We start from the raw sequence: 26,895 nt of genomic DNA, 5'->3' as shown, positions 1-26,895 counted from the left end.
GTAAGGTTAGCTTTTGTATTTGAGTTCTTTCCAGTTTTTGGATGGATGCTTGTATTGTGATGTATTTCCCACTCAGGACTGCTTTTGCTGCATCCCAAAGATTTTGAATGGTTGTATCTTCATTCTCTTTAGTTTCCATGAATCTTTTTAATTCTTCCTTAATTTCCTGGTTGACCCTTTCATTTTTTAGCAGGATGATCCTTAACCTCCACATGTTTGAAATCCTTCCAAACTTCTTGTTGTGATTTAGTTCCAATTTCAAGGCATTATGGTCTTAGAATATGCAGGGGACGATCACAATCTTTTGGTATCGGTTCAGATCTGATTGTGACCCAGTATGTGGTCTATTTTGGAGAAAGTTCCATGTGCACTTGAGAAGAATGTGTATTCAGTTGAGTTTGAATGTAAAGTTCTGTAGATATCTGTGAAATGCATCTGGTCCAGTTTATCATTTAAAACTCTCGTTTCTTTGGAGATGTTGTGCTTAGAAGACATATTGAGGGTAGAAAGAGCTAGATTGAAGTCACCAAGTATAAGTGTATTATTATCTAAGTATTTCTTCACTTTGGTTATTAATTGATTTATATATCTGGCAGCTCCCACATTCGGGGCATATATATTGAAGATTGTTAAGTCCTCTTGTTGGATAGATCCTTTAAGTATGATATAGTGTCCCTCTTCATCTCTCACTACAGTCTTCGGGGTAAATTTTAGTTTATCTGATATAAGGATGGCTACCCCTGCTTTCTTTTGAGGACCATTTGAATGGTAAATGGTTCTCCAGACTTTTACTTTCAGGCTGTAGGTGTCCTTCTGTCTAAAATGAGTCTCTTGTAGACAGCAAATAGATGGGTCCTGCTTTTTTATCCAGTCTGACACCCTGCGCCTTTTGATGGGGTCATTAAGCCTGTTCACGTTCAGAGTTACTATTGAAAGATATGAGTTTAGTGTCATCATGATACCTATTCAGTCCTTGTTTTTGTGGATTGTTCCACTGGACTTCTTCTTAAAGGGGAATTTTAAGAGTCCCCCTTAAAATTTCTTGCAGAGCTGGTTTGGAGGTCACATATTCTTTCAGTTCCTGCCTGTCTTGGAAGCTTTATCTCTCCTTCTATTCTGAATGAGAGCCTTGCTGGATAAAGTATTCTTGGCTGCATGTTTTTCTCATTTAGGACCCTGAATATATCCTGCCAGCCCTCTCTAGCCTACCATGTCTCTGTGGAGAGGTCTGCTGTTAATCTTTCTCCCCATATACATTTGGGATCTCTTGTCTCTTGCTGCTTTGAGGATTTTCTCTTTATCTTTGGAATTTGCAATCTTCACCATTAAATGTCAAGGTGTTGAATGGTTTTTATTGATTTTAGGGGGGGGGTCTCTCTATTTCCTGGATCTGAATGCGTGTTTCCGTTCCCAGATTAGGAAGGTTTTCAGCTATGATTTGTTCAAATACATATTCTGGACATCTGTCCCTTTCGGCGCCCTCGGCTGCCTCGGGTGCTCTTAATCAGCGCCCAATTAAATATAGATTTTTCTTCCTCAGGCTATCACTTATTTCCTTTAGTCTATCCTCATGATCCTTTGTTTGTCTGTTTTTTCCTCAGTTTCCCTCTTTGCCATCAACTTGTCTTCTATGTCACTCACTCGTTCTTCCACCTCGTTAATCCTGGTCATTAGGACCTCTAGTTTGGATTGCATCTCATTTAATTGATTTTTAATTTCTGCCTGATTGGATCTAAATCTGTAGTCATGAAGTCTCTTGAGTCCTTTATGCTTTTTTCTAGAGCCACTAGTAGCTTTATAATAGTGCTTCTCAATTGGCTTTCTGACACTGAATTGTAATCCAAATTTTGTAAGTCTGTGGGAGAGAGGACTGGTTCTGATTCTTTCTTTTTAGGTGAGGTTTTACTTCTAGTCAATTTGCTCAGTGCAGAGTGGTCAAAAACAAGGTGTACTGGGAAAAGGAGAAAAAGAGAGAAGAGAAAAAAATGAAAAGAAAAAGAAAAAAGAGAGAAGAAAAAAAAGAGAAGAAGAAAAAGGAAAAACGGGGGGGGTGGCGAAGCAAACAGAAATCAAAAAACAAAAAAACAAGGGGGAGTATCCTCTGATTCTGTATACTTTAAGTCCCTCGACTTCCCCTGGAACTGGTCCGTCTAGCTGGTCTTCTGGGGGAGGGGCCTGCTGTCCTGATTTCAGGTGTTAGCACTTGTGGGAGCTGCTCAGCCCCCTGCCTGGTGCAGGGCTCAGTGAAAGATGTTTAAGTGTTTATCCGGTGAGGCCGCTGTAAGGCTCAGTGGAGGTTGTTTATCCTGTGATATCCCAGGAGGAACAACAACATTGGCAACGGCCAGCTGTGGAGCCCTGGATTCAGCTCCTGCAGTAACTACAGAGCTGTCAGTCTGCGGGGGCCTGGATGCTCCGGGGGCGGGGCCGCTGATCTGCTCACTTTGGGGCAGGAGTGTCCTTGCTGTCCTGTGTCCTCCTGGCGTCTGCCTGTCCTGGGGGGAGGCCGATCCTGGGCTGTGCCCCCGGTGCCCTGTGCTCCCGGGCCTGTGCTGCTGGATTCGTGCTCCTGGGGCCGCGCAGCCGCTTCCCTGCAGAGCCTCTGCCGGAGCCCATGCCGAGCTGCTCCCTCCGCGCGGAGCTGCAGCCCAGTCCCTTCGAGGTGCTCCCGGGTCCAGCCGCGTGCGTGCTCCAGGCCTTTAGGGGCTCGGCTGCGGGGTGTGGTGCGCTCTCCCCGGGGCGCAGGTGTCTGTTAGTGTCCCAGGGGGCCCGAGGGCATCCCCGCCCTCCTGGGATCCTGCTCCAACTCCCTGCCAGCGCCTTTCCTCCGGGGAAGGTTGGTGCAGCTCCTGCTTCTCCGGGACGGGGCTCTCCTGTCCTGGGGACACTCGCCCTGGCCTCAGCCCGGCTCCTCGCGGGGCCCCTCCCCCCTTGGATGCCTTTTGTTCCTTTATTTCTTTTTTCCCCCCATCTTCCTACCTTGATAGAAGCGTGAACACTTATCACTGTAGCGTTCCAGCTGTTCTCTCTTTAAATCTCAGGCCGAATTCGTAGATTTTCAGGATGATTTGAAGGTTTTCTAGGTAATTTGATGGGGACAGGTGACTTGGGGATCTTACTCTCCTGAAGTTCTTTTGATAGAAAACCGTTCTTGATTTTTTTAACTACAAATTTAATTTCTTCAGATATAATGGCATTCAGGATATCAATTTCTTGTTGAATGAGCTTTGTTAATTTCTGTCTTTCAAGGCATTTATCCATTTTATCCAAGTTGTTGAATTTATGACCATAAATTTGTTCAAAAACTCCCTTAGTATCCTGTTAACATCTGTAGAATTTACCTGATATTGGCAATTTGGGTCTTCTCTCTTTTTTTCCTGATTACTCAGGGTAGATATTAATCTCTTTTTCTTCTTGATTTTGCAAAACAGCCAGATATTGGGTTTATTGGTTTCTGCTATTTTGTTTGTTTTCTATTGATTTCTGTTTTGGATCATTTCTTCTGCTCCCTTTGTGTTTTATTTGCTTTTTTTTTTTTTTTTTTTTTTTTTTTAGGTTTCTTCCCTTTCTAATTTGAAATAATTGATTTGAGACCCTGATTATTATAGGTGTGTAGTGATCTATACATTTCCCTCTACATGCTATTTTAGCTGTATCCCGCACAATTTGATATGCTTTGTTTTTATTTTCAGTCAGTTCAAAATAATTTTTAATTTCCATTTTGATTACTTTTTTGACACATAACTTACTAATTGGTCGATAATGTTATTGTTGAAAGCATTATTCAAGTTTCTATATCCTAAAGGATTTTCTATCTACTTACGGGATCAATTACGGAGGGAGACATCATGAAATCTCTGACTTTAATTGTGAGTTTGTCTATTTCTCCTTGGAGTCTAACAGTTTTTGCCTTATGTATTTTGTTCCTCCTTTGTTAGGCCCATAAATGTTTAGGATTGTTATGTCTTTTTAATGAATGGCTTCTTTATCACTATGAAATAACCTACTTTTTGCATAGTAATAATCTTTACTCAGGAATCTAGTTTTTCTGTAATTAATATAAAAACTATAGCTTTCTTTTGACTAGTGTTATCATGGTATCTCTTTTTCCAGTAATTGGGAGACAACTTTCCTTGGATCTTTTACAGTTTTGCACTTTTGAAAAAAAAGTTATAACATTTACTTAACAAGCATTTATTTGTAGTGTGCTGATATCCAGGAAAGGATAAAACACAAATGTTTTCTGTCTTTTAAACCTATCACAATATATAGAAAGTTTATGTTATATATAAGCATATTTGTTTCATATATATGAATAAATGTCACATACCTTCTACATAACTCTGAAAATTAGAAAATGGGGGAGTCAATGTAAAATTCCACTTGTTTTTTGTCAGAATTTAAATTGTCCCAGATCCTTGCAATGACCATAATATCAAGTGAATATCAGTTGCAATATTTTTAAGATTTGCAAATGAGTTTTCTTTGCATTTGATTTAAGTGCCTTTTGAATTGTTGCTTTTGCCCTGGGGGCTGAGGGTGGCAGGTGAGTCTGTGCATAAGCCCCTGAAGAGTAGGTTTTCTGTTCTTTATAGCCATCTGGTTCTCTTGGAAGTAAACTTTGGTCTTCCCAGTCAGACCTTTTTGGAGGCTTGCCTCTCTGGTACACCAGTTGGGGTGCTTGGTGTGGGACACAAATCTCTTCCTCTTCAGAGACAAGTCTATATTATGCAATCTTTCCCAATTGAGGGTCTGCTGGGCCTGGGCTGGGGTTTCTTGCAAGACTTGGTCTCTGCTTCTTCTGTCTGTCTCAATGTGCTGTTGAGCTAGCTTTCAAAGTGCTTTGCAGAGGGAATTTTTTCATTTGTAGCTGTAGATTTCTTGTGGTTGGGGGAAGAGGTGAATTCGGGATCCTCAATCTTGAGCCCTCTTCCATTTTTGCACTTCTTGTTTCAGCTTTTGTTCTGGATTATTTATTTGAAAATTCATATTGCAAACCAAACACGGCCATTAATAAAAAATTAAATTATAACAAGTTAGTTTCTTTCTTAAGATTTTATCTTTTTTACTCATGAGAAACACAGTGGAGAGGCAGAGACACAGGCAGAGGGAGAAGCAGGCTCCCCACGGGGAGCCTGATGTGAGACTCGATCCCAGCCCCTGGGATCACCACCTCAAAGGCAGAAGCTCAACCATTAAGCCACCCAGGTGCCCAAAGTTAGTATTTTTAAATATTAAAACATTTTGCTTTGGGCAATAAAACTTTATTTGCAGAGTGTTTTAAATCAATAACCTTCATTTTTTAAGATGAAAAAATGAGTCCCTTTAAGTCAAACTAAAAAAAAACTGTACCTTGTACAACTGCATATGAAAGCAGTGCTGGGAAACTGATGTGAAGAGACTGCTTCTGTACGATTCAACTTTCTAGTCCGTTTTATTTTTAAAACCGTGATGCTGCTGCACAATTCCATGGGAGCTGAGTCTGGAAAAAAGAGTATAAAATCTCAGACTGAAAATAACTTTAGACAGCGGCAGGTGTCCTGGGGCTCCTGCTTTGCAGGTGAAGCCCAAGTTCTCAAGGCACCAAATAGGCCCGTTTTATTTCTTTAGGCCAAAGATTTAGAAGAATCTTATCTGTGCAGTGTCCTGGAGGGAATTACCCAGGTCAGGGAGCAAGAGAGAGGGCGCGGTCTGGTCCTTACTGGTTTTTGGGGCGCTCGGTTGCCGAAATTCGCCTCAGCTTCAATACAGCCCGGGGAAGCTCAGCTCAAGCTCTGGCTGGGTGCGCAGGGCGGAGTGTGTCAGGGTGTCAGGCTGGCGCGGGGCCGGGCGGCTGGAGGGCGCGGGGCGGGGGCCACGGGGGACAAGGCGTTAAGGCGTTAACCGCCTGCGGAGCGGGTTTGCCCTCGGTCGGGGTCATTCATCACTGCAGCCTCAGGGCGAAGAGGCCTGGCCTTTCTCCCCAGATGTCAATTCGTAAAATAGCAGGGCTGGAGTCTGGAGGGTTTGCAGGCTTCCGCCTCGTGGGAAGTCTGGGAGGCTCAGAATTTCCAGCTCTTCCACCTCAGAGCCCCCTTCGCCCGGGCGGAACCACCCAGTGACCCGGCTTCCCGCAGCCTCAGCAGGTACTCGGCCTATGAGGAGGGGAGGCGCTGGCGCTTCTTCCCTCGTCAGATTGGGAGAGCTTCCCTTGGGGTCTCTGGCAGAGGCGTCTGCTTTTCCTCTGTCAGTGGCAGTTGTGCCTCTGATGATGCAAACTCTAGGGCAAACCGTAGCTTTCCTACCCTGGGCCGCCCACCCCCGTTTCGTTGTGTCCTGTGTCCTGAAAGGCTTTGAAATGAATCTTTGAAGAAAGACCAGACAACGTTGGTCTCTGTAGTAGATGCCTGATAAAGTCAGGCAAGTTTGTGATGATACACGCCTTCTAGCATGGCTAGTGATGTGGGAAACAAAGGCGGAAGGAAATGAAGGTAAACCTAAACGTGCGTCTGACCTGCAGCCCATTGACCAGTGCTTGAGGCGGGTGGGGGTGGGTGGAGCGCGGTTTCTCCCGGAAGCTCCTGCTTAAGGTTAATGCCTTGCTAGAGGGAAAAACAATAGCAAAGGTCAAACAATAGCAAAGGTCAAATTGTCAAACAGGTTTGACAATAGCAAAAGGTCCTGTATTGTGTCTTCTTTAGCATATAAAGATCCTTTTGAAGCTTCCTTCTTCTTTACTTCCCCCAACCCCAAAGTGTATAATCATTTGCTCCTCAAAATCCAGGGGCAGCAGGAACAGCTCTTTCTGCCCATGGTGGGTGCCTGCTTTAATGAAACCACCATTTTGCACCGAAGACGACTCAAGAATGCTTTCTTGGCCTTGGGCAGGGGACCCCACCAACCTCACCTATCTTCAAAAACTACACCAGGAGGGATAAATGAAGAAACTCCGTAAAATCCTTAACTGTTTTCTTGTAAATGCTAGCGTTGACTCCATGTAAGCTTTATTTGTGTGCCCCTGGGAACTTCATGCATCTATTTATGAGATTGTTTTGTAGCACCCGGTGAGTGTCTTTTTCCTAATTGTTTTTTTGAAGCGCCCGGCGTCCCTGCTTTCCTGTTACCACAGGTAAATTTAACCTGCGTCTGCCTTAAGTGGACGGACACATTTGTGCGTCAAAATCCATTTACCCTTGTTTCCTCAAGACTATCATCCCAGCATTTTCCTTCTACACCGATAAATGCATTTTGCTTTCTATTGGGTCATTTCCATCAGCCTATGTATTAGTTTCCTAGGGCTGCCCCCAAAGTCCTACAAACAACAGAAATCTATGCTCTTCTACTTTTGGAGGCTGAAGTCTGAAAAGCGTGGGCAGTGTTGGTTCCTCCTGGAGGCTCTGAGGGAGAATTTGAGGCATGTTTCTCTACTAACTTCTGGAGGCTGACGCCAGTCGTAGGTGTCCCTCAGTTTGCAGAATCATTGCTCCAAGTCTTTGCCTTCACGTGGTGTTCTCTCCTGTGTGCTCCTGTGTGTTACCTAGGTCTGGTGGTTTGGTTTTTTTTTTTTTTTCTTCCAATAGACCACTCAGGAATTGGGGCCAGCCCTAATCCAGTTTGAATTCTTCTTAACTTGATTACATCCACAAAGACCTGATTTCCAAATAAGGTCACGTTCACAGATTCTGGACACATGTTTTGGGGAGAGGACATAATTCAGTCTATGACAGCATACAAACTGACTACTTTTCTCATCAAAAAAATCTTCCTCCTGGGATCCCTGGGTGGCGCAGCGGTTTAGCGCCTGCCTTTGGCCCACGGCGCGATCCTGGAGACCCGGGATCGAATCCCACGTCGGGCTCCCGGTGCATGGAGCCTGCTTCTCCCTCTGCCTATGTCTCTGCCTCTCTTTCTCTCTCTCTGTGACTATCATAAATAAATAAAAATTAAAAAAAAATCTTCCTCTTGCACATATTTCCTTCCTCCAGTAATACACTATTTCTTTACTCCCTTTTGTAGCACAATTGCCCGAGTGCCTACATTCATATTCACTGCCTCCACTTCTTTGACAATTCTCTTTTTAACTTAGATCAGTCAGGCATTCCCCTCCATCACTCTTGAAATTGTTGCAAATGACCCACCCCCATGTTGCTCAATCTAGTGGTTAATTCTTAGTCCTCATCTTACCTGATGCAGTTCATCACTCAGACATAAGTTTTTCTCACTGTATTTTCAGTAAATCCCCTCTTGGTTTTATCTTCTGGCTCATTGGTCACTCATTCTTAAGTCTTGTTTCCTGGTCCTTCTCTCTCAGAGCTGATGAATGCCTTTGATACTCTTCAGTTCTGTAAATTGAATTTTGGTTTCTGAGTCATTTACTGCATTAACTTTACTTGAAGCATTATTTCACAATTAATATGAGAAAAATATAAAAGTCTTTTCCAACAGGGGACTTTGGCTTATATTCTTTAATGTACACATGTATTATTATCAACAGTTTCCAAAAGAGCATTGCATTCTTCCTTCAAATGAATTTTTAGTGACATGGCATCACATCTTTCCCCATACTTATTTGACTATGATTTTAAAATTATGTTTGGCCATTATGTTTTCAATTAACTGCAGTGTTTCTAAAATAATAAAATGGTTTTATAGTTTGTGAATGAAATAAAAATTTTCATGTTGTAAGAAGATATTTTTGCTCTTTCATGACCAAGTTAAAAAAAAATGTCTTGACTAGTTGTACAAAATGTCATAGAATTTTAGTTTTTAAGGATTTTGTTTGCTTCGTTTTTCTCATGTATTTGAGGCATTGTATCCATGTTTATATATATATATATATATATATATATATATATATACACACACACACATATATAATATAACATATATATATTTTTTTAATTGGAACTTTTTTGGTAAGCTCTTAAAAATGTGTATGATTCTTCTCCAGCTGTGTCATCTATTGATTAAAATCCTAACACATGGAGGTACCTGGGGGGCTCAGTCAGTTAAGTGTCTACCTTTGGCTCTGATTGAGCCTTGCATTGGACTCCCTGCTCAGTGGGTGGGGAGTCTGCCTGCCCCCCACACCTCATGCTTTCTCTCCCTATTTTTCTTTCTCTGTCAAATAATCTTTTAAAAAAATTCCTAATACATGTTCAAAAATAGAAATATTTGCATTTTGGAAATCCACAATTATATCAATATATATATATCATTATAGTTTGGATTTTTTTAAAGTATGCATGTATGTAATCTCAACACCCATCATGAGGCTGGAGCTTATTGATATGTAACTATATCTATATCTATATATAGATTTTGTATTTTGCAGAAATGTTCCAACAGGATGCCATTGACTTTTGCCATGGTTTCTGCCAAATAAAAAAATGCCTATTATCATTCTCGTAAAATTTTTTAGATGACCCTCTCTACACTAGGTACTACTCCAAACATGTAATTGTGTTTATTATGTTATTAACATATACAGGCCTATATTTTCCCATTTTTCATAGGTTTGCTAAGTTTTAAAATTCTTTCAAATCTGATATTAACTCTTAGTACTTACTGATGGTATTGTGCATTTCACTTTATTCATGCTCAAGAATCTGTGATAAATACTGCTAATCTTTGCATCATTTTTATTCTTTGGCTATACTCTGCAATTAAGAAAAGATGTAGAATCCTTTGAGAAGACATGTTATTAAAACCTGATGGGGCAGCCCCGGTGGCGGAGCGGTTTAGCGCCGCCTGCAGCCCGGGGTGTGATCCTGGAGACCCAGGATCGAGTCCCACGTCGGGCTCCCTGCATGGAGCCTGCTTCTCCCTCTGCCTGCTTCTCCCTCTGCCTGTGTCTCTGCCTGCGTCTCTATGAATAAATAAATAAAAAAATTTAAAAAAAAATAAAATAAAAAAATAAAACCTGATGGAAATTTAATTCTTCCTCCTTTTAGGTTATATGCTCTTTCTTTCTGAAATCTTTCAGATTTTTTCTCTTTGAGATTTTTGCATTTCGTTCTGTGTTTAAATGTGTTTTGTTGTTTATCTGTTCCCTTTTTGGTATTTTGTGAACCCTATCGATCTGTGGTTTCCACTACTCTTAAGTCTGAGAAATTTATTATTTCTTCAAATATTTCCTCCTGTCCATGTTTTCTTTCTCACTGGATCTTCTATTATGTGATTTTTGGCATTTATATAATTCTTCTACAGATCTCTTATTTTATTTTTCGTTTTTATTTCTTTAACATTTTCTGCTGCTTTCTGGCAGAACACCTCAATCTGATCTTCCATTTTCCTAATTTTTCTTCAACAGTATTATTCTGTGATCAGTTATGTTGTTTATTACATTTTTCATTTGTAATATTTCTACACAGGTTTTTAAAAAAATACTGTGTGCCTGTTTTATATTGCTAATATTCTGAGTGTGTATGTGTGTTTGTGTGTATTTTTGGTTTCTCTTTATAATAGTTTTCTAGTTTGGGATTTTTTAAAAGTTTTTATGCGTGTAATGATGGAGGCACTTGATGGGATAAGAACTGGGTGTTATACTATATGTTGACAAATCAAACTCCAATAAAAAAATACAAAAAAAGTTTGTATGTATATAATCTCTATACCCAGCATGAGGCTGGAACCCTGCAATCAAGAGTTGCATGCTCTTCTGACTAAACCAGCCTGGCGCCCTGTACTTTATTTATCTTTTTCTTCCATTGTTATTTTTCTTTTGCAAAGCTTGTATCTTTCAGGTGTCAAGTTATTTTCACCATTTCACCATGTTCCAAGGGCACATGGAAGTGTTAGCTACTCTTATCTGGAAATCTATTATTATGAAATGTTCAAAAGCCAGGCCCCAGTCTATGTCCTTCCCATCATGTTCAGGGAAATTATATGTGTGTATTTATTTCCCTGGGATATCCATAACAAAATACTACAAAATAAGTGGCTTAAAACAATAGTAATTTATTCTCTCACACTTCAAGAGTCTAAGAGTCTGAAATGAAAGTATTTGCAGTGCTTATGCTTCTTCTAAAGGTTCTAGGGAAGAATTTCCCTTGCTTCTTCCTAGCAAGGATGCTGGCAATCTTTAACATTCCTTGGCTTGTAGCTGCATTACTCTAGTCTCTGCCTCTGTCATTAGGTGACCTTTACCCCTGTCTATGGTGTATTTATATAATTTTTTTTAATATTTATTTGAGAGAGAGAGAGAGAGAGAGAGAGCAAGCACATGGAAGGGGAAGGGGCAAAGGGAGAGGGTGAGAGTTCCCCCAGCAGACTCTATGCTGAGTATGGAGCCTGACATGGGGCTTGATCTCATGACCCTAAGATCAGGTCCTAAACCAAAATCAAGAGTCAAATGCTTAACTGACTGCACCACTGAGGTGCCCTTACATGGCTTTCTTATAATGACAACAGCCATTGGATTTAGAGCCCATTGTAATCTAGTATGACAATAAATCTTAACTTGGTTTCATCTGCAGAGATTGTATTTTTAACTATGGTCATATTCAAGGTGCCAGGGTTAGAACTTGAACATATATTTTTGGGCGGGACACAGTTCAACCCACAAACAACAAGATGTCTAAGTGTGGAGAGCTTCAGGCAACAGGGAACAAATGATATTCTACATTAATTTTGTCAGTCTATGAGACAACTCCCATGGTCAAGCATATAGTTTATTTTTTTAAATAAATTTATTTTTTATTGGTGTTCAACTTACCAACATACAGAGTAACACCCAGTGCTCATCCCGTCAAGTGCCCCCTCAGTGCCTGTCACCCATTCAACCCCACCCCCCGCCCTCCTCCCCTTCCACCACCCCTAGTTCCTTTCCCAGACTTAGGAGTCTTTATGTTCTGTCTCCTTTTCTGATATTTCCCACCCATTTCTTCTCCCTTCCCTTATATTCCCTTTCACTATTATTTATATTCCCCAAATGAGTGAAAACATATAATGTTTGTCCTTCTCCAATTAACTCATTTCACTCAGCATAATACCCTCCAGTTCCATCCACATTGAAGCAAATGGTGGGTATTTGTCGTTTCTAATGGCTGAGTAATATTCCATTGTATACATAAACCACATCTTCTTTATCCATTCATCTTTCGATGGACACCGAGGCTCCTTCCACAGTTTGGCTATTGTGGACATGGCTGCTAGAAACATCGGGGATGCAGGTGTCCCGGCGTTCCATTGCATCTGTATCTTTGGGGTAAATCCCCAACAGTGCAATTGCTGGGTCATAGGGCAGGTCTATTTTTAACTCTTTGAGGAACCTCCACACAGTTTTCCAGAGTGGCTGCACCAGGTCACATTCCCACCAACAGTGTAAGAGGCTTCCCTTTTCTCCGCATCCTCTCCAACATTTGTGGTTTCCTGCCTTGTTAATTTTCCCCATTCTCCCTGGTGTGAGGTGGTATCTCATTGTGGTTTTGATTTGTATTTCCCTGATGGCCAGAGATGCAGAGCATTTTCTCATGTGCTTATTGGCCATGTGTATGTCTTCCTCTGTGAGATTTCTCTTCATGTCTTTTGCCCATTTCATGATTGGATTGTTTGTTTCTTTGGTGTTGAGTTTAAGAAGTTCTTTATAGATCTTGGAAACTAGCCCTTTATCTGATACGTCATTTGCAAATATCTTCTCCCATTCTGTAGGTTGTCTTTTAGTTTTGTTGACTGTATCCTTTTTATCTTGATGAAGTCCCAATAGTTCATTTTTGCTTTTGTTTCTTTTGCCTTCATGGATGTATCTTGCAAGAAGTTACTGTGGCCAAGTTCAAAAAGGGTGTTGCCTGTGTTCCCCTCTAGGATTTTGATGGAATCTTGTCTCACATTTAGATCTTTCATCCATTTTGAGTTTATCTTTGTGTATGGTGCAAGAGAGTGGTCTAGTTTCATTCTTCTGCATGTGGATGTCCAATTTTCCCAGCACAATTTATTGAAGAGACTGTCTTTCTTCCAGTGGATAGTCTTTCCTCCTTTATCGAATATTAGTTGACCATAAAGTTGAGGGTCCACTTCTGGGTTCTCTATTCTGTTCCATTGATCTATGTGTCTGTTTTTGTGCCAGTACCACACTGTCTTGATGACCACAGCTTTGTAGTACAACCTGAAATCTGGCATTGTGATGCCCCCAGATATGACTTTCTTTTTTAAAATTCCCCTGGCTATTCGGGGTCTTTTCTGATTCCACACAAATCTTAAAATAATTTGTTCTAACTCTCTGAAGAAAGTCCATGGTATTTTGATAGGGATTGCATTAAACGTGTAAATTGCCCTGGGTAACATTGACATTTTCACAATATTAATTTTGCCAATCCATGAGCATGGAATATTTTTCCATCTCTTTGCGTCTTCCTCAATTTCTTTCAGAAGTGTTCTATAGTTTTTAGGGTAGAGATCCTTTACCTCTTTGGTTAGGTTTATTCCTAGGTATCTTATGCTTTTGGGTGCAATTGTAAATGGGATTGACTCCTTAATTTCTCTTTCTAATCTCATTGTTCATGTATAGAAATGCCACTGATTTCTGGGCATTGATTTTGTATCCTGCCACGCTACCAAATTGCTGTATGAGTTCTAGCAATCTTGGGGTGGAGGCTTTTGGGTTTTCTTTTTTTTTTTTTTAATTTGTTTTTTTTTTTATAAAGATACTTCTTCATTTCTTTTTAAGTTTTTTTTTAATTTTTTATTTATTTATGATAATCACACACAGAGAGAGAGAGATAGAGAGAGGCAGAGACATAGGCAGAGGGAGAAGCAGGCTCCATGCACTGGGAGCCTGACGTGGGATTCGATCCCGGGTCTCCAGGATCGCGCCGTGGGCCAAAGGCAGGCGCCAAACCGCTGTGCCACCCAAGGATCCCGGCTTTTGGGTTTTCTATGTAGAGTATAATGTCATCGGCGAAGAGGGAGAGTTTGACTTCTTCTTTGCCAATTTGAATGCCTTTAATGTCTTTTTGTTGTCTGATTGCTGAGGCTAGGACTTCCAGTACTATGTTGAATAGCAGTGGTGAGAGTGAACGTCCCTGTCTTGTTCCTGATCTTCAGGGAAAGGCTCCCCAGTGCTTCCCCATTGAGAATGATATTTGCTGTGGGCTTTTCGTAGATGGCTTTTAAGATGTTGAGGAATGTTCCCTCTATCCCTACATCTGAAGAGTTTTGATCAGGAATGGATGCTGTATTTGGTCAAATGCTTTCTCTGCATCTAATGAGAGGATCATATGGTTCTTGGTTTTCTCTTGCTGATATGATGAATCACATTGATTGTTTTATGAGTGTTGAACCAGCCTTGTGTCCCGGGGATAAATCCTACTTGGTCATGGTGAATAATTTTTTTAATGTACTGTAGGATCCTCTTGGCTAGTATCTTGTTGAGAATTTTTGCATCCATGTTCATCAGGGATATTGGTCTGTAATTCTCCTTTTTGGTGGGGTCTTTGTCTAGTTTTGGGATTAAGGTGATGCTGGCCTCATAGAACGAATTTGGAAGTACTCCATCCTTTCTATCTTTCCAAACAGCTTTAGCAGAACAGGTATGATTTCTTCTTTAAACGTTTGATAGAATTCCCCTGGGAAGCCATCTGGCCCTGGACTCTTGTGTCTTGGGAGGTTTTTGATGACTGCTTCAATTTCCTCCCTGGTTATTGGCATGTTCAGGTTTTCTATTTCTTCCTGTTCCAGTTTTGGTAGTTTGTGGCTTTCCAGAAATGTGTCCATTTCTTCTAGATTGCCTAATTTATTGGCGTAGAGCTGTTCATAATATGTTTTTAAAATCGTTTGTATTTCCTTGGTGTTGGTAGTGATGTCTCCTTTCTCATTCATGATTTTATTAATTTGAGTCTTCTCTCTCTTCTTTTTAATAAGGCTGGCTAATGGTTTATCTATCTTATTAATTCTTTCAAAGAACCAACTCCTGGTTCTGTTGATCTGTTCCACAGTTCTTCTGTTCTCGATTTCGTTGAGTTCTGCTCGAATCTTTATTAACTCACTTCTTCTCCTGGGTGTAGGGTCCATCTGCTGTTTTTTTCTCTAGCTCCTTTATGTGTAAGGTTAGTTTTTGTGTTTGAGTTCTTTCCAGTTTTTGAATGGATGCTTGTATTGCGATGTATTTCCCCCTTAGGACTGCTTTTGCTGCATCCCAAAGATTTTGAATGGTTTTATCTTCATTCTCATTAGTTTCCATGAATCTTTTTAAATCTTCCTTAATTTCCTGGTTGACCCTTCCATCTTTTAGCAGGATGGTCCTTAACCTCCACGTGTTTTAGGTCCTTCCAAAACTCTTGTTGTGATTTAGTTCTAATTTCAAGGCATTATGGTCTGAGAATATGCAGGGGACGATCCCAATCTTTTGGTATTGGTTCAGACCCGATTTGTGACCCAGTATGTGGTCTATTCTGGATAAAGTTCCATGTGCACTTGAGAAGAATGTGTATTCAGTTGAGTTTGGATGTAAAGTTCTGTAGATATCTGTGAAATCCATCTGGTCCAGTGTATCATTTAAAGCTCTCGTTTCTTGGGAGATGTTGTGCTTCGAAGACCTATCGAGGGTAGAAAGAGCTAGATTGAAGTCACCAAGTATAAGTGTATTATTATCTAAGTATTTCTTCACTTTGGGTATTTTTTTAAAAATTTTTTTTAAATTTTTATTTATTTATGATAGTCACAGAGAGAGAGAGAGAGAGGCAGAGACACAGGCAGAGGGAGAAGCAGGCTCCATGCACCGGGACCCCGATGTGGGATTCGATCCCGGGTCTCCAGGATCGCACCCTGGGCCAAAGGCAGGCGCCAAACTGCTGCGCCACCCAGGGATCCCTTCTCTTTGGGTATTAATTGGTTTAAATATTTGGCAGCTCCCACATTTGGGGCATATATATTGAGGATTGTTAAGTCCTCTTGTTGGATAGATCCTTTAAGTATGATATAGTGTTCCTCTTCATCTCTCACTATAGTCTTCGGGGTAAATTTTAGTTTATCTGATATAAGGATGGCTACCCCTGCTTTCTTTTGAGGACCATTTGAATGGTAAATGGTTCTCCAACCTTTTATTTTCAGATTGTAGGTGTCCTTCTGTCTAAAATGCGTCTCTGGTAGACAGCAAATAGATGGGTCCTGCTTTTTTATCCAGTCTGAAACCCTGCGCCTTTTGATGGGGTCATTAAGCCTGTTCACGTACAGAGTTACTATTGAGAGATATGAGTTTAGTGTCATCATGATATCTATTCTGTCCTTGTTTTTGTGGATTGTTCCACTGAACTTCTTCTTAAAGGGGAATTTTAAGAGTCCCCCTTAAAATTTCTTGCAGAGCTGGTTTGGAGGTCACATATTCTTTCAGTTCCTGCCTGTCTTGGAAGCTCTTTATCTCTCCTTCCATTTTGAATGAGAGCCTTGCTGGATAAAGTATTCTTGGTTGCATGTTCTTCTCATTTAGGACCCTGAATATATCCTGCCAGCCCTTTCTGGCCTGCCACGTCTCTGTGGAGAGGTCTGCTGTTACCCTAATATTCCTCCCCATGAAAGTCAGGGACTTCTTGTCTCTTCCTGCTTTAATGATCTTCTCTTTATCTTTGGAATTTGCAAGCTTAACTATTAAATGTCGAGGTGTTGAACGGTTTTTATTGATTTTAGGGGAGATTCTCTCTACTTCCTGGATCTGAATGCCTGTTTCCCTTCCCAGATTAGGAAAGTTTTCAGCTAGGATTTGTTCAAATACATATTCTGGCCCTCTGGCCCTTTCGGCGCCCTCAGGAACCCCAAGTAAATGTAGGTTTTTCTTCCTCAGGCTGTCGTTTATTTCCCTTTATCTATCCTCATGATCTTTTAATTGTCTGTCTCTTTTTTCCTCAGTTTCCCTCTTTGCCATTAACTTGTCTTCTATGTCACTCCCTCATTCTTCCACCTCGTTAACCCTCGTCGTTAGGACTTCTAGTTTGGATTGCATCTCATTCAATTGATTTTTAATTTCTGCCTGATTGGATCTAAATTCTGCAGTCATGAAGTCTCGTGAGTCCTTAATGCTTTTTTCTAGAGCCACCAGTAGCTGTATAATAGTGCTTCTGAATTGGCTTTCTGACATTGAATTGTAATCCAGATTTTGTAACTCTGTGGGAGAAAGGACTGTTTCTGATTCTTTCTTTTGAGGTGAGGTTTTCCTTCTAGTCATTTTGCTCAGTGCAGAGTGGCCAAAAACAAGTTGTATTGGGAAAAGGAGAAAGAGGAGAGAAAGAAGGAAATAAAAGAGAAAAAGAAAGAAAAAGGAAGAAAAGAAAAAGAGAAAGGGAAAAAAAGGGTGGGGGAAGTAAGCAGAAATCAATAAGAAAAAAAAAAAAACAAACACAAAACACGGGGGAGTATCTTCTGATTCTGTAGACTTTAAGTCCCTTGACTTCCCCTGGAACTGGTCCGTCCAGCTGGTCTTCTAGGGGAGGGGCCTGCTGTGCTGATTTTCAGGTGTTAGCACTTGGGGGAGCTGCTCTGCCCCTGCCTGGTGCAGGGCTCAGCGGGGGTTGTTTACCCCGTGAGGCCCCAGGAGGAACAGCCGCAGTTGCTATGGCAGCTCTGGAAGCCTGGATTCAGCCTCCGCAGGAACTACGGCTCGGGGCTCTCCGTCTGCAGGGCCTGGAGGCTCCGGGGCGGGGCCGCTGATCTGCTCAGCTCGGGGCAGGAGCGTCCTTGCTGTCCTGGGCCCTCCCGGCCTCTGCCTGTCCCGGGGGAGGCCGGATCCTGGGCTGTGTCCCGGCGCCCTGTGCTCCGGGGCCTGCGCTGTTGGATTCGCGCTCCCGCCCCGCAGCCCCCTCCGCGGAGCCGCCGCCCGAGCCCCTCCGAGCTGCTCCGGGTCCCGCCGTGCGCGCTGCAGCCCTTAGGGAGCTCGTTGCACTCCCCGGGGCGCAGGTGTCTGTTAGTGTCCCAGGGAGCCCGAGGGCATCCCCGCCCTCCTGGGTCCTGCTCCAACTCCCTGCGAGCCCCTTTCCGCCCGCCCGGGAAGGTTGGTGCAGCTCCTGCTCCTCCGGGACGGGGCTCTCCTGTCCTGGGGACACTCGCCCCGGCCTCAGCCCGGCTCCTCGCGGGGCCCCTCCCCCTCGGAGGCCTTTTGTTTCTTTATTTCTTTTTCCCCGTCTTCCTACCTTGACAGAAGCGCGAACTCTTCTCACTGTAGCGTTCCAGCTGTTCTCTCTTTAAATCTCAGGCCGAATTCGTAGATTTTCAGGATGATTTGAAGTTTATCTAGTTAATTTTTTGGGGACAGGTGATTTGGGGACCCCACTCTTCCGCCTTCTTGCCCCTCCACAAGCATGTAGTTTAAAACTTTGGGAGAAGGCATTGTCTTGAGTCTTAATTAGCTTTGGAGAGAGAGAGGAGTAGAAGAATGAAAGCCTAAGACATGTCCAGTCTAATGTTTTTATCTTAGCCTGACTTTAGTGCTGCCTTGATATTACTCTGTTGATATCTTGGGCCTCTGGTATTATTCCTATAGAAAAATGATAAAGGCCATATATTATCTCAAAAAATGAGGGAAAGGTAAGAATAAAATTTTAAACTTTTCTAAAGAAATTATCTCATTCCTGTCACTGTCTCTGTCTCTTCAGCCCCATCCTAAGTGCCCATACCTAAATCAGCCTTTAATCACTTGTAGGATTTCTCACAGTTTTTTTTTTTTGTTGTTGTTGTTTGTTTGCTTGTTTTTACATTTTTTTGTTGGTATTTATGGTTAGGAAAGTTATTCTCTCCATTTTGTAATTTCTGTAGACCTGATTTTGGGACTCACTCATCTTCATGGCAGTTGATAATCCTGCCATATTTTTTATCTGAAATCTTTGTTTTATTTTACAGGGAAGAATATAATTTTTTCATCTATAATTTGGAAGCAAAGTAAAATAACAAAATGAAGCCAGCAAAATCTCTGTTAGCCTCTAGTAATAAATTGGCAAATGTTCCAGAGTCAACTTACAAAAAGGGACTATTGAATTTACCAATGTCACCTAAATCAAAGGAAAAACATAGTGCAAAATTAGGACGTGATAAATTTGAACCAATGGTCTTAGGATCTCCACCAACAGGGGGATCCCTTGTAAGGTATGCTTTGCCCATTCTATCAAGTAAGACAAAGGAGTTAATAGCAGAAGATGAATCGATCAGGAAAATTACCAGACATCTGAAGATGGTAAGACACTTCTTGGTCCTTGTTGTTTGGGGTCCCCATGACCAGCGCCAGGCTTAGTGATTTGTTACAAAGGTACACTAGACTCAATACAGTCCTATTGATGGCTAAGATTTATTATAGTGAAAGGATACAAAGCAAAATCAGCAAAAGGAAAAGGCTTGTGGGGTGAAGTCTGGAAGAAACTAGGTTTAAGATTCCTCTTCCTTTAAAGTCATAGAGGATGTGCTTAGTTCCTCCAACAACACATTATGACAATACATGTGCAATGTCTATTGGAGAGGCTCATTAGAGACTCAGTGCCCAGAGTTTTATTGGAGGTTGCTCATCTAGGTACTTTGCCTAGCATGTATCAAAATTTCAGACTCCCTGAAGGAAAGCAGGCGTTTAGTGTAAACGACATTGTTTGTACAAACATTTTAGGGACAATGAGCCACTGTTATCAGCGAATGGTGGAAACACTCCTAAAATCCAAGTACTGAGACACCAGTCCAGCGCCAGCTTGCAAGCAGATCTTTCTAACGATAGGTCTTTCTAAGCCTCATTCCTGCTGTGTTAACTCTTCTCAGCACTTTAGAAACTTCAGCTCTTAGCGTTGGGGGGGAAAATCTTTTATCTGAGTTTCTCTATGTGCAACGATCCAGAAATGAATTGGGGACACACCAAATATCAAATGAGAACAATGGGGAGTAGCACAAATATAAAAAAAATATAGTTTGTCAGATTTCCAAAATTAAGTTTGTTCAAAGTTTGAGGATTTACCTCAGAGAATTTCTGTGAAAATTTTTTTGCTCTCGTTTCATTTTTGTTTCACCCTCTTCAATGAAGAAAGTTCAATCAGTCAGATTCTGAGGAATACTTTGGTGGTAAGTGGAGTTGATGCTTCAACTATTCACAGTCTTTTACATGCCTGTCAACACAGAAATGGGAGTCATAGGGACTTTCTCCATTGCTAGGGAATAGAGTTGAGGACAGTTTACCATCATTTCTTTAGGGTGATATGAGATGGAAAATGTAAGTTTATCGCATTAGCAGAAATAAATCTTAGTGCTAAGAAGGTCCTAATGTGTTTGATTAAATGTCTTTTTGCATTTAATATACTAATTTTAAACTATGAAAATACTTAATTTGCTTTGATTTACTCACAGATTGTTTCCACTTTAGAAGAAACCTATGGAGTTAGCATTCAAAATGGAGAAAAATCATTTATGAAGCCTGAACATGAAGAATTAACTTTGTCTGTAAGTATATATAACCCTAAGGTAGAGACATTTAACACTGGAAAGGGTTAAGGTTTTCTTTTGGATGACATTTCTGTTCTCAGAATGAATTTCCCATCGGTGAAAATGATGCAGTTAGGGAACTTGAAAGTAGAGTACTGATTTTTCTACCTTCTGCCAATACTTATCTTAAATCTTAATTAAGGCATATCTATATTTTAAACCCACATTCTTGTTAATGCTTATTTAATTTTCAAATATTTGGTTACTTGTTGGTTTGAGATGTATATTATTTATTATGTTAAAGAATTCTATTTTTATTTTGCTAAATAAAAGTTATTGAGTTTTAGGAAGTATCTGGTATATACTGAAGTTAACTATTAAGGTGATTAAGTATGTACTTCTCCTTTAATCTATTGAAGAGATGAATTATTTTACATATTTCTTAATATTCAACCATACTTTAATACTTGTAGAGTATTATTTTTTTTCTATTTTATAATTACTTTTGTTACTTAGGGATTGAGTTTGTCTTCATGTAATGAAACACCTATGTTGAGTCTTTCAATTCATGAACATGATATGTCTCTCCATTATTTAGCTCTTGATTGATTTCTTTTATCATCATTTTGTAATTTTCATCATACATATCCTATACATGGTTTGTTAGATTTATGCATTTATAGTTCAATGATTTTGGAATGATTTTTAATGGCATTGTTTTTAATTTTATTCTCCACGTTTGTTAGTAGTATATAGAGATAGGATCGATGTTTTGTATGTTGATCTTATATCTTGCAATCTTATTTAATATACTTTTTGATTCTAGTGTTCCTATAGATTACTAGGAATTTTCTACATGGACAATTATCGTCAAATAGAGACAATTTTACTTCTTCCTGACTAGTCTTAATGCTTTTTTATTTCCTTCTCTCTTTTTTTTTTTTGGCATATGTTTTTATTGGAGTTCGATTTGCCAACATATAGCATAATGCCCAGTGCTCATCCTGCCAAGTGCATCCCTCAGTTCCCATCACCCAGTCACCCCATCCCCCTACCCACCTCCCTTTCCACTACCCCTTGTTCATTTCCCAGAATTAGGAGTCTCTCATGTTCGGTCACCCTCACTGATATTTCCCACTCATTTTCTCTCCTTTTCCCTTTATTCCCTTTCTCTATTTTTTATATTCCCCAAATGAATGAGACCATAAAATGTTTGTCCTTCTCCCATTGACTTACTTCACTCAGCATAATACCCTCCAGTTCTATCCACGTCGAAGCAAATGGTGGGTATTCGTCATTTCTAATGGCTGAGTAATATTCCATTGTATATATAGACCACGGCTTCTTTATCCATTTATCTTTGGGTGGACACCCAACTCCTTCCACAGTTTGGCTATTATGGACATCACTGCTATAAACATTGGGGTGCAGGTGTCCTGCCATTTCACAGCATCTGTATCTTTGGGGTAAATCCCAACAGTACAATTGCTGGGTCGTAGGGAAGGTCTATTTTTAACTCTTTGAGGAACCCCCTCCACATAGTTTTCCAGAGTGGCTGGACCAGTTCACGTTCCCACCAACAGTGCAAGAGGGTTCCCCTTTCTCCACATCCTCTCCAACATTTATTGTTTCCTGCCTTGTTAATTTTCACCATTCTCACTGGTGGGAGGTGGTATCTCATTGTGGTTTTGATTTGTATTTCCCTGATGGCCAGTGATGCGGAGCATTTTCTCATGTGCTTGTTGGCCATGTCTATGTCTTCCTCTGTGAGATTTCTCTTCATGTCTTTTGCCCATTTCATGATTGGATTGTTTCTTTGCTGCTGAGTTTAATAAGTTCTCTATAGATCTTGGATACTAGCCCTTTATCTGATATGTCATTTGCAAATATCTTATCCCATTCTGTAGGTTGTCTTTTAGTTTTGTTGACTGTTTCTTTTGCTGTGCAGAAGCTTTTTATCCTGATGAAGTCCCAATAGTTCATTTTTGCTTTTGTTTCGCTTGCCTTCAAAGATGTATCTTGCAAGAAATTTCTGTGGCCAAGTTCAAAAAGGGTGTTGCCTGTGTTTTCCTCTAGGACTTTGATGGTTTCTTGTCTCACATTTAGATCTTTCATCCATTTTGAGTTTATCTTTGTGTATGGTGCAAGAGAATGGTCTAGTCTCATTCTTCTGCACGTGGCTGTCCAATTTTCCCAGCACCATTTATTAAAGAGTCTATCCATTTTCCAGTGGATAGTTCTTCCTGCTTTGTCAAGGATTCATTGTCCAGAGTTGAGGGTCCATTTATGGGTTCTCTATTCTGTTTCATTGATCTATGTGTCTGTTTTTGTGTGAGTACCATACTGTCTTGATGATCACAACTGTGTAGTACAACTTGAAATCCGACATTGGTTTTCTTTTTCAATATTCCCCTTGCTATTTGGGGTCTTTTCTGATTCCACACAAATCTTAAGATGGTTTGTTCCAACTCTCTGAAGAAAGTCCATGGTATTTTGATAGGGATGGCATTGAATGTGTAAATTGCCCTGGGTAGCATTGACATTTTCACAATATTAATTCTTCCAATCCATGAGCATGGAATATTTTTCCTTCTCTTTCTGTATTCCTCAATTTCTTTCAGAAAGGTTCTGTAGTTTGCAGGGTATATATCCTTTACCTCTTTGGTTAGGTTTATTCCCAAGTATCTTAAGGTTTTGGGTGCAATTGTCAATGGTATTGACTCCTTAATTTCTCTTTCTTCAGTCTCATTGTTAGTGTATAGAAATGCCCCTGATCTCTGGGCATTGATTTTGTATCCTGCCACACTGCCAAATTGCTGTATGGGTTCTAGCAATCTTGGTGTGGGTCTTTTGGGTTTTCTATGTAGAGTATCATGTCATCGGCGAAGAGGGAGAGTTTGACTTCTTCTTTGCAAATTTGAATGCCTTTTATTTCTTTTTGTTGCCTGATTGCTGAGTCTAGGACTTCTAGTACTATGTTGAATAGCAGTGGTGAGAGTGGACATCCCTGTCATGTTCCTGATCTTAGGGGAAAAGTTCCCAGTGTTTCCCCATTGAGAATGATATTTGCTGTGGGCTTTTTGTAGATGGCTTTTAAGATGATGAGGAATGTTACCTGTATCCTTACACTCTGAAGAGTTTTGATCAGGAATGGATGCTGTATTTTGTCAAATGCTTTCTCTGCATCTTTTGAGAGGATCATATGGTTCTTGTTTTTCACTTGTTGATATGATCTATCACATTGATTGCTTTACGAGTATTGAACCAGCCTTATATCTGGGAAAAATCCCACTGGGTCATGGTGAATAATCTTCTTAGTATACTGTTGGATCCTATTGGCTAGTATCTTGTTGAGAATTTTTGCACTTGTGTTCATCAGGGATATTGGTCTATAATTCTATTTTTTGGTGGGGTCTTTGTCTAGTTTTAGAATTAAGGTGATGCTGGCCTCAGAGAACGAGTTTAGAAGTATTCCATCGCTTTCTATCTTTCAGAACAGTTTTAGTAGAATAGGTATTGTTTCTTCTTTGAAAGTTTGATAGAATTCCCTTGGGAAGCCATCTGGCCCTGTACTTTGGTGTTTTGGGAGGTTTTTGATGACTGCTTCAATTTCCTCCCTAGCTTTTGGCCTGTTCAGGTTTCTCTTTCTTCCTGTTCCAGTTTTGGAGGTTGTGGTTTTCCAGAAATGCATCCATTTCTTCTAGATTGCCTAATGTATTAGTGTATAGCTGCTCATAATAAGTTTTTTAAATGTTTGTATTTCCTTAGTATTGGTTGTGATCTCTCCTTTTTATTTTTATTTTTTTTAAGATTTTATTTATTCATTCATAGAGATGGAGAGAGAGAGACAGAGAGAGAGAGAGAGAGAGGTAGAGTCTCAGGCAGAGGGAGAAGCAGGCTCCATGCAGAGGGCCCGACATGGGACTCGATCCAGGGTCTCCAGGATCACGCCCTGAGCTCCAGGTGGCGCTAAACCGCTGCGCCACCAGGGCTGCCCTGATCTCTCCTTTTTAATTTGAAATTTTATTAGAGTCTTTTCTCTTTTGTTTTTAATAAGGCTGGCTAATGGTTTATCTATATTATTAATTCTTTCAAGAACCAGCTCCTGGTTTTGTTGATCTGTTTCACAGTTCTTCTGGTCTCGATTTCATTGAGTCCTGCTCAAATCTTTATTAACTGTCTTCTTCTGCTTGGGGTAGGTTTTTTCTAGTTCCTTTAGGTGCGAGGTTAGCTTGTGTATTTGAGTTCTTTCCAGTTTTTTGAGGGATGCTTTTAATGCAATGTATTTCCCTCTTACGACTGCTTTTGCTGTAGCCCAAAGATTTTGAATGGTTGCATCTTCATTCTCATTAGTTTCCATGAATCTTTTTACTTCTTCTCTAATTTCCTGGTTGACCCTTTCATCTTTTAGCAGGATGCTCTTTAACCACCACGTGTTTGAGTTTCTTCTGAATTTCTTCCTGTGATTGAGTTCAAGTTTCAAAGCATTATGGTCTGAAAATATGCAGGGGACAGTCCCAATCTTTTGATATTGGTTGAGACCTGATTTGTGATACAGTATGTGGTCTATTCTGTAGAACGTTCCATGTGCACTTGAGAAAAATGTGTATTCAGTTGCATTTGGATGTAAAGTTCTGTAAGTATCTGTGAAATCCATCTGGTCCAGTGTATCATTTAAAGGTCTTGTTTCTTTGGAGATGTTGTGCTTAGAAGATCTGTCATTTGCAGAAAGTGCCATGTTGATGTCTCCCAGTATTAGTGTATTATTATCTAAGTATGTCTTTACTTTGGTTATTTATTTATTTCTAAAGATTACATTGATTTACTCATGAGAGACAGAGAGAGAGGCAGAGACACAGGAAGAGGGAGAAACAGGCTCCACGCAGGGAGCCTGACACGGGACTAGATCTCAGGTCTCCAGGATCATGCCCTGGGCTGAAGGCGGTGCTAAACCACTGAGCCACCTGGGCTGCCTCTTTACTTTGGTTATTAATTTATTGATACACTTGGCAGCTCCCACATTAGGGCCATAAATATTCATGATTGTTAGGCCCTCTTGTTGGGTAGATCCTTTAAGTATGATATAGTGTCCCTCTTCATCTCTTACTATATAGTCTTTGGGATAAACTTTAATTTGTCTGATATGAGGACCATTTGAATGGTAAATGGTTATCCACCCCTTCATTTTTAGGCTGGAGGTGTCCTTAGGTCTAAAATGAGTCTCTTGTAGACAGCAAATAGATGGGTCTTGCTTTTTTTTTTTTTCCAGTCTGAAACCTGTGTCTTTTGATGGGATCATTAAGCCCATTCACATTCAGGCTTACTATTGAAATATATGAATTTAGTGTCATCATATTACCTATTCAGTCCCTGTTTTTGTGGATTATTTCTTTGGGCTTCCTCTTTCTTTTACAGAGTCCCCCTTAATATTTCTTGCAGAGCTGGTTTGGTGGTCACATATTCTTTCAGTTTCTCCTTATCTTGGAAGCTCTTTATCTCTCCTTCTATTCTGAATGAGGGCCTTGCTGGATAGAGTATTCTTGGGTGCATGTTCTTTGCATTTAGGATCCTGAATATATCCTTCCAGCCCTTTCTGCCCTGCCAAGTTTCTGTGGAGAGGTCTGCTGTTAATCTAATATTTCTCCCCATATAAGTTAGGGATCTCTTGTCTCTTGCTGCTTTAGGACTTTCTCTTATCTTTGGAATTTGCAGGTTTCACTCTTAAATGTTGAGATGTTGAACAATTTTTATTGATTGTAGGTGGGGGCCCTCTCTATCTCCTGGATCTGAATGCCTGTTTCCCTCGTCAGATTAGGGAAGTTCTCAGCTATGATTCGTTCAAATATGCTTTCTGGTCCTCTGTCCCTCTAAGCACCCTCTGGAATCCCAGGTATACATAGAGTTTTCCTTCTGAGGCTGTCATGTATTTCCCTTAACCTTTCCTCATGGTCTTTTAATTGTTTTCCTCTTTTTTTCCTCAGCTTCCTTCTTTGCCATCAACTTGTCTTCTATATCACTCACTCTTTCTTCTACCTCATTAACCCTCATCGTTAGGACCTCCAGTTTGGATTGCATCTCAGTTAATTGATTTTTTATTTTAGCCTGATTAGATCTAAATTCTGCAGTCATGAATTCTCTTGATTCCTTTATGCTTTTTTCTAGAGCCACTAGTAGCTTTATAATTGTGCCTCTGAATTGGCATTCTGACATCAAATTGTAATCCAAATTCTGTAACTCTATGGGAGAGAGTTCTGTTTCTCATTCTTTCTTTTGTGGTGAGTTCTTCTTTCTAGTCATTTTTCTCAGTGCAGAGTGGCTGTATGAGTGGGATTCGTTAAGAATATCAACCACAACCTGATAAGTAAATTACTCTCAAGATGTTAGAAGCAAAAACACTTCTATCTGTAGCATTCCAGCTGTTCTTTCTTTATTTCTTTCAGCTGTTCTCTCTTTAAATCTAAGGTCAATTTTATAGGGTTCCAGGATGATTTGAAAGTCATCTAGGTAAGTTGGTGGGGATAGGTTCCCTGGGGACCCTATCCT

At 40.5% G+C, this 26,895-nt stretch overlaps 1 protein-coding gene across 1 annotated transcript in view; it reads left to right on the top strand.

Annotated features, from left to right (window-relative positions):
* The first annotated feature begins 18,853 nt into the window (after nt 1-18,853).
* CCDC7 (coiled-coil domain containing 7) overlaps nt 18,854-26,895 on the top strand; it is a 165,076-nt gene continuing 157,034 nt past the window's right edge. The window contains exons 1-2 of the mRNA XM_055308661.1: nt 18,854-19,132; nt 20,278-20,370. Coding sequence (XP_055164636.1) covers nt 18,854-19,132; nt 20,278-20,370 — 372 coding nt within the window. The remainder of the gene's footprint in view (nt 19,133-20,277; nt 20,371-26,895) is intronic.

The sequence above is a fragment of the Nyctereutes procyonoides genome, unplaced genomic scaffold (assembly GCF_905146905.1).
Source record: "Nyctereutes procyonoides isolate TBG_1078 unplaced genomic scaffold, NYPRO_anot_genome, whole genome shotgun sequence".
Lineage (NCBI taxonomy): Eukaryota > Metazoa > Chordata > Mammalia > Carnivora > Canidae > Nyctereutes > Nyctereutes procyonoides.
The sequence above is the reverse complement of the archived record's forward strand: the minus strand, read 5'-3'. Positions and strand labels throughout refer to the sequence as shown.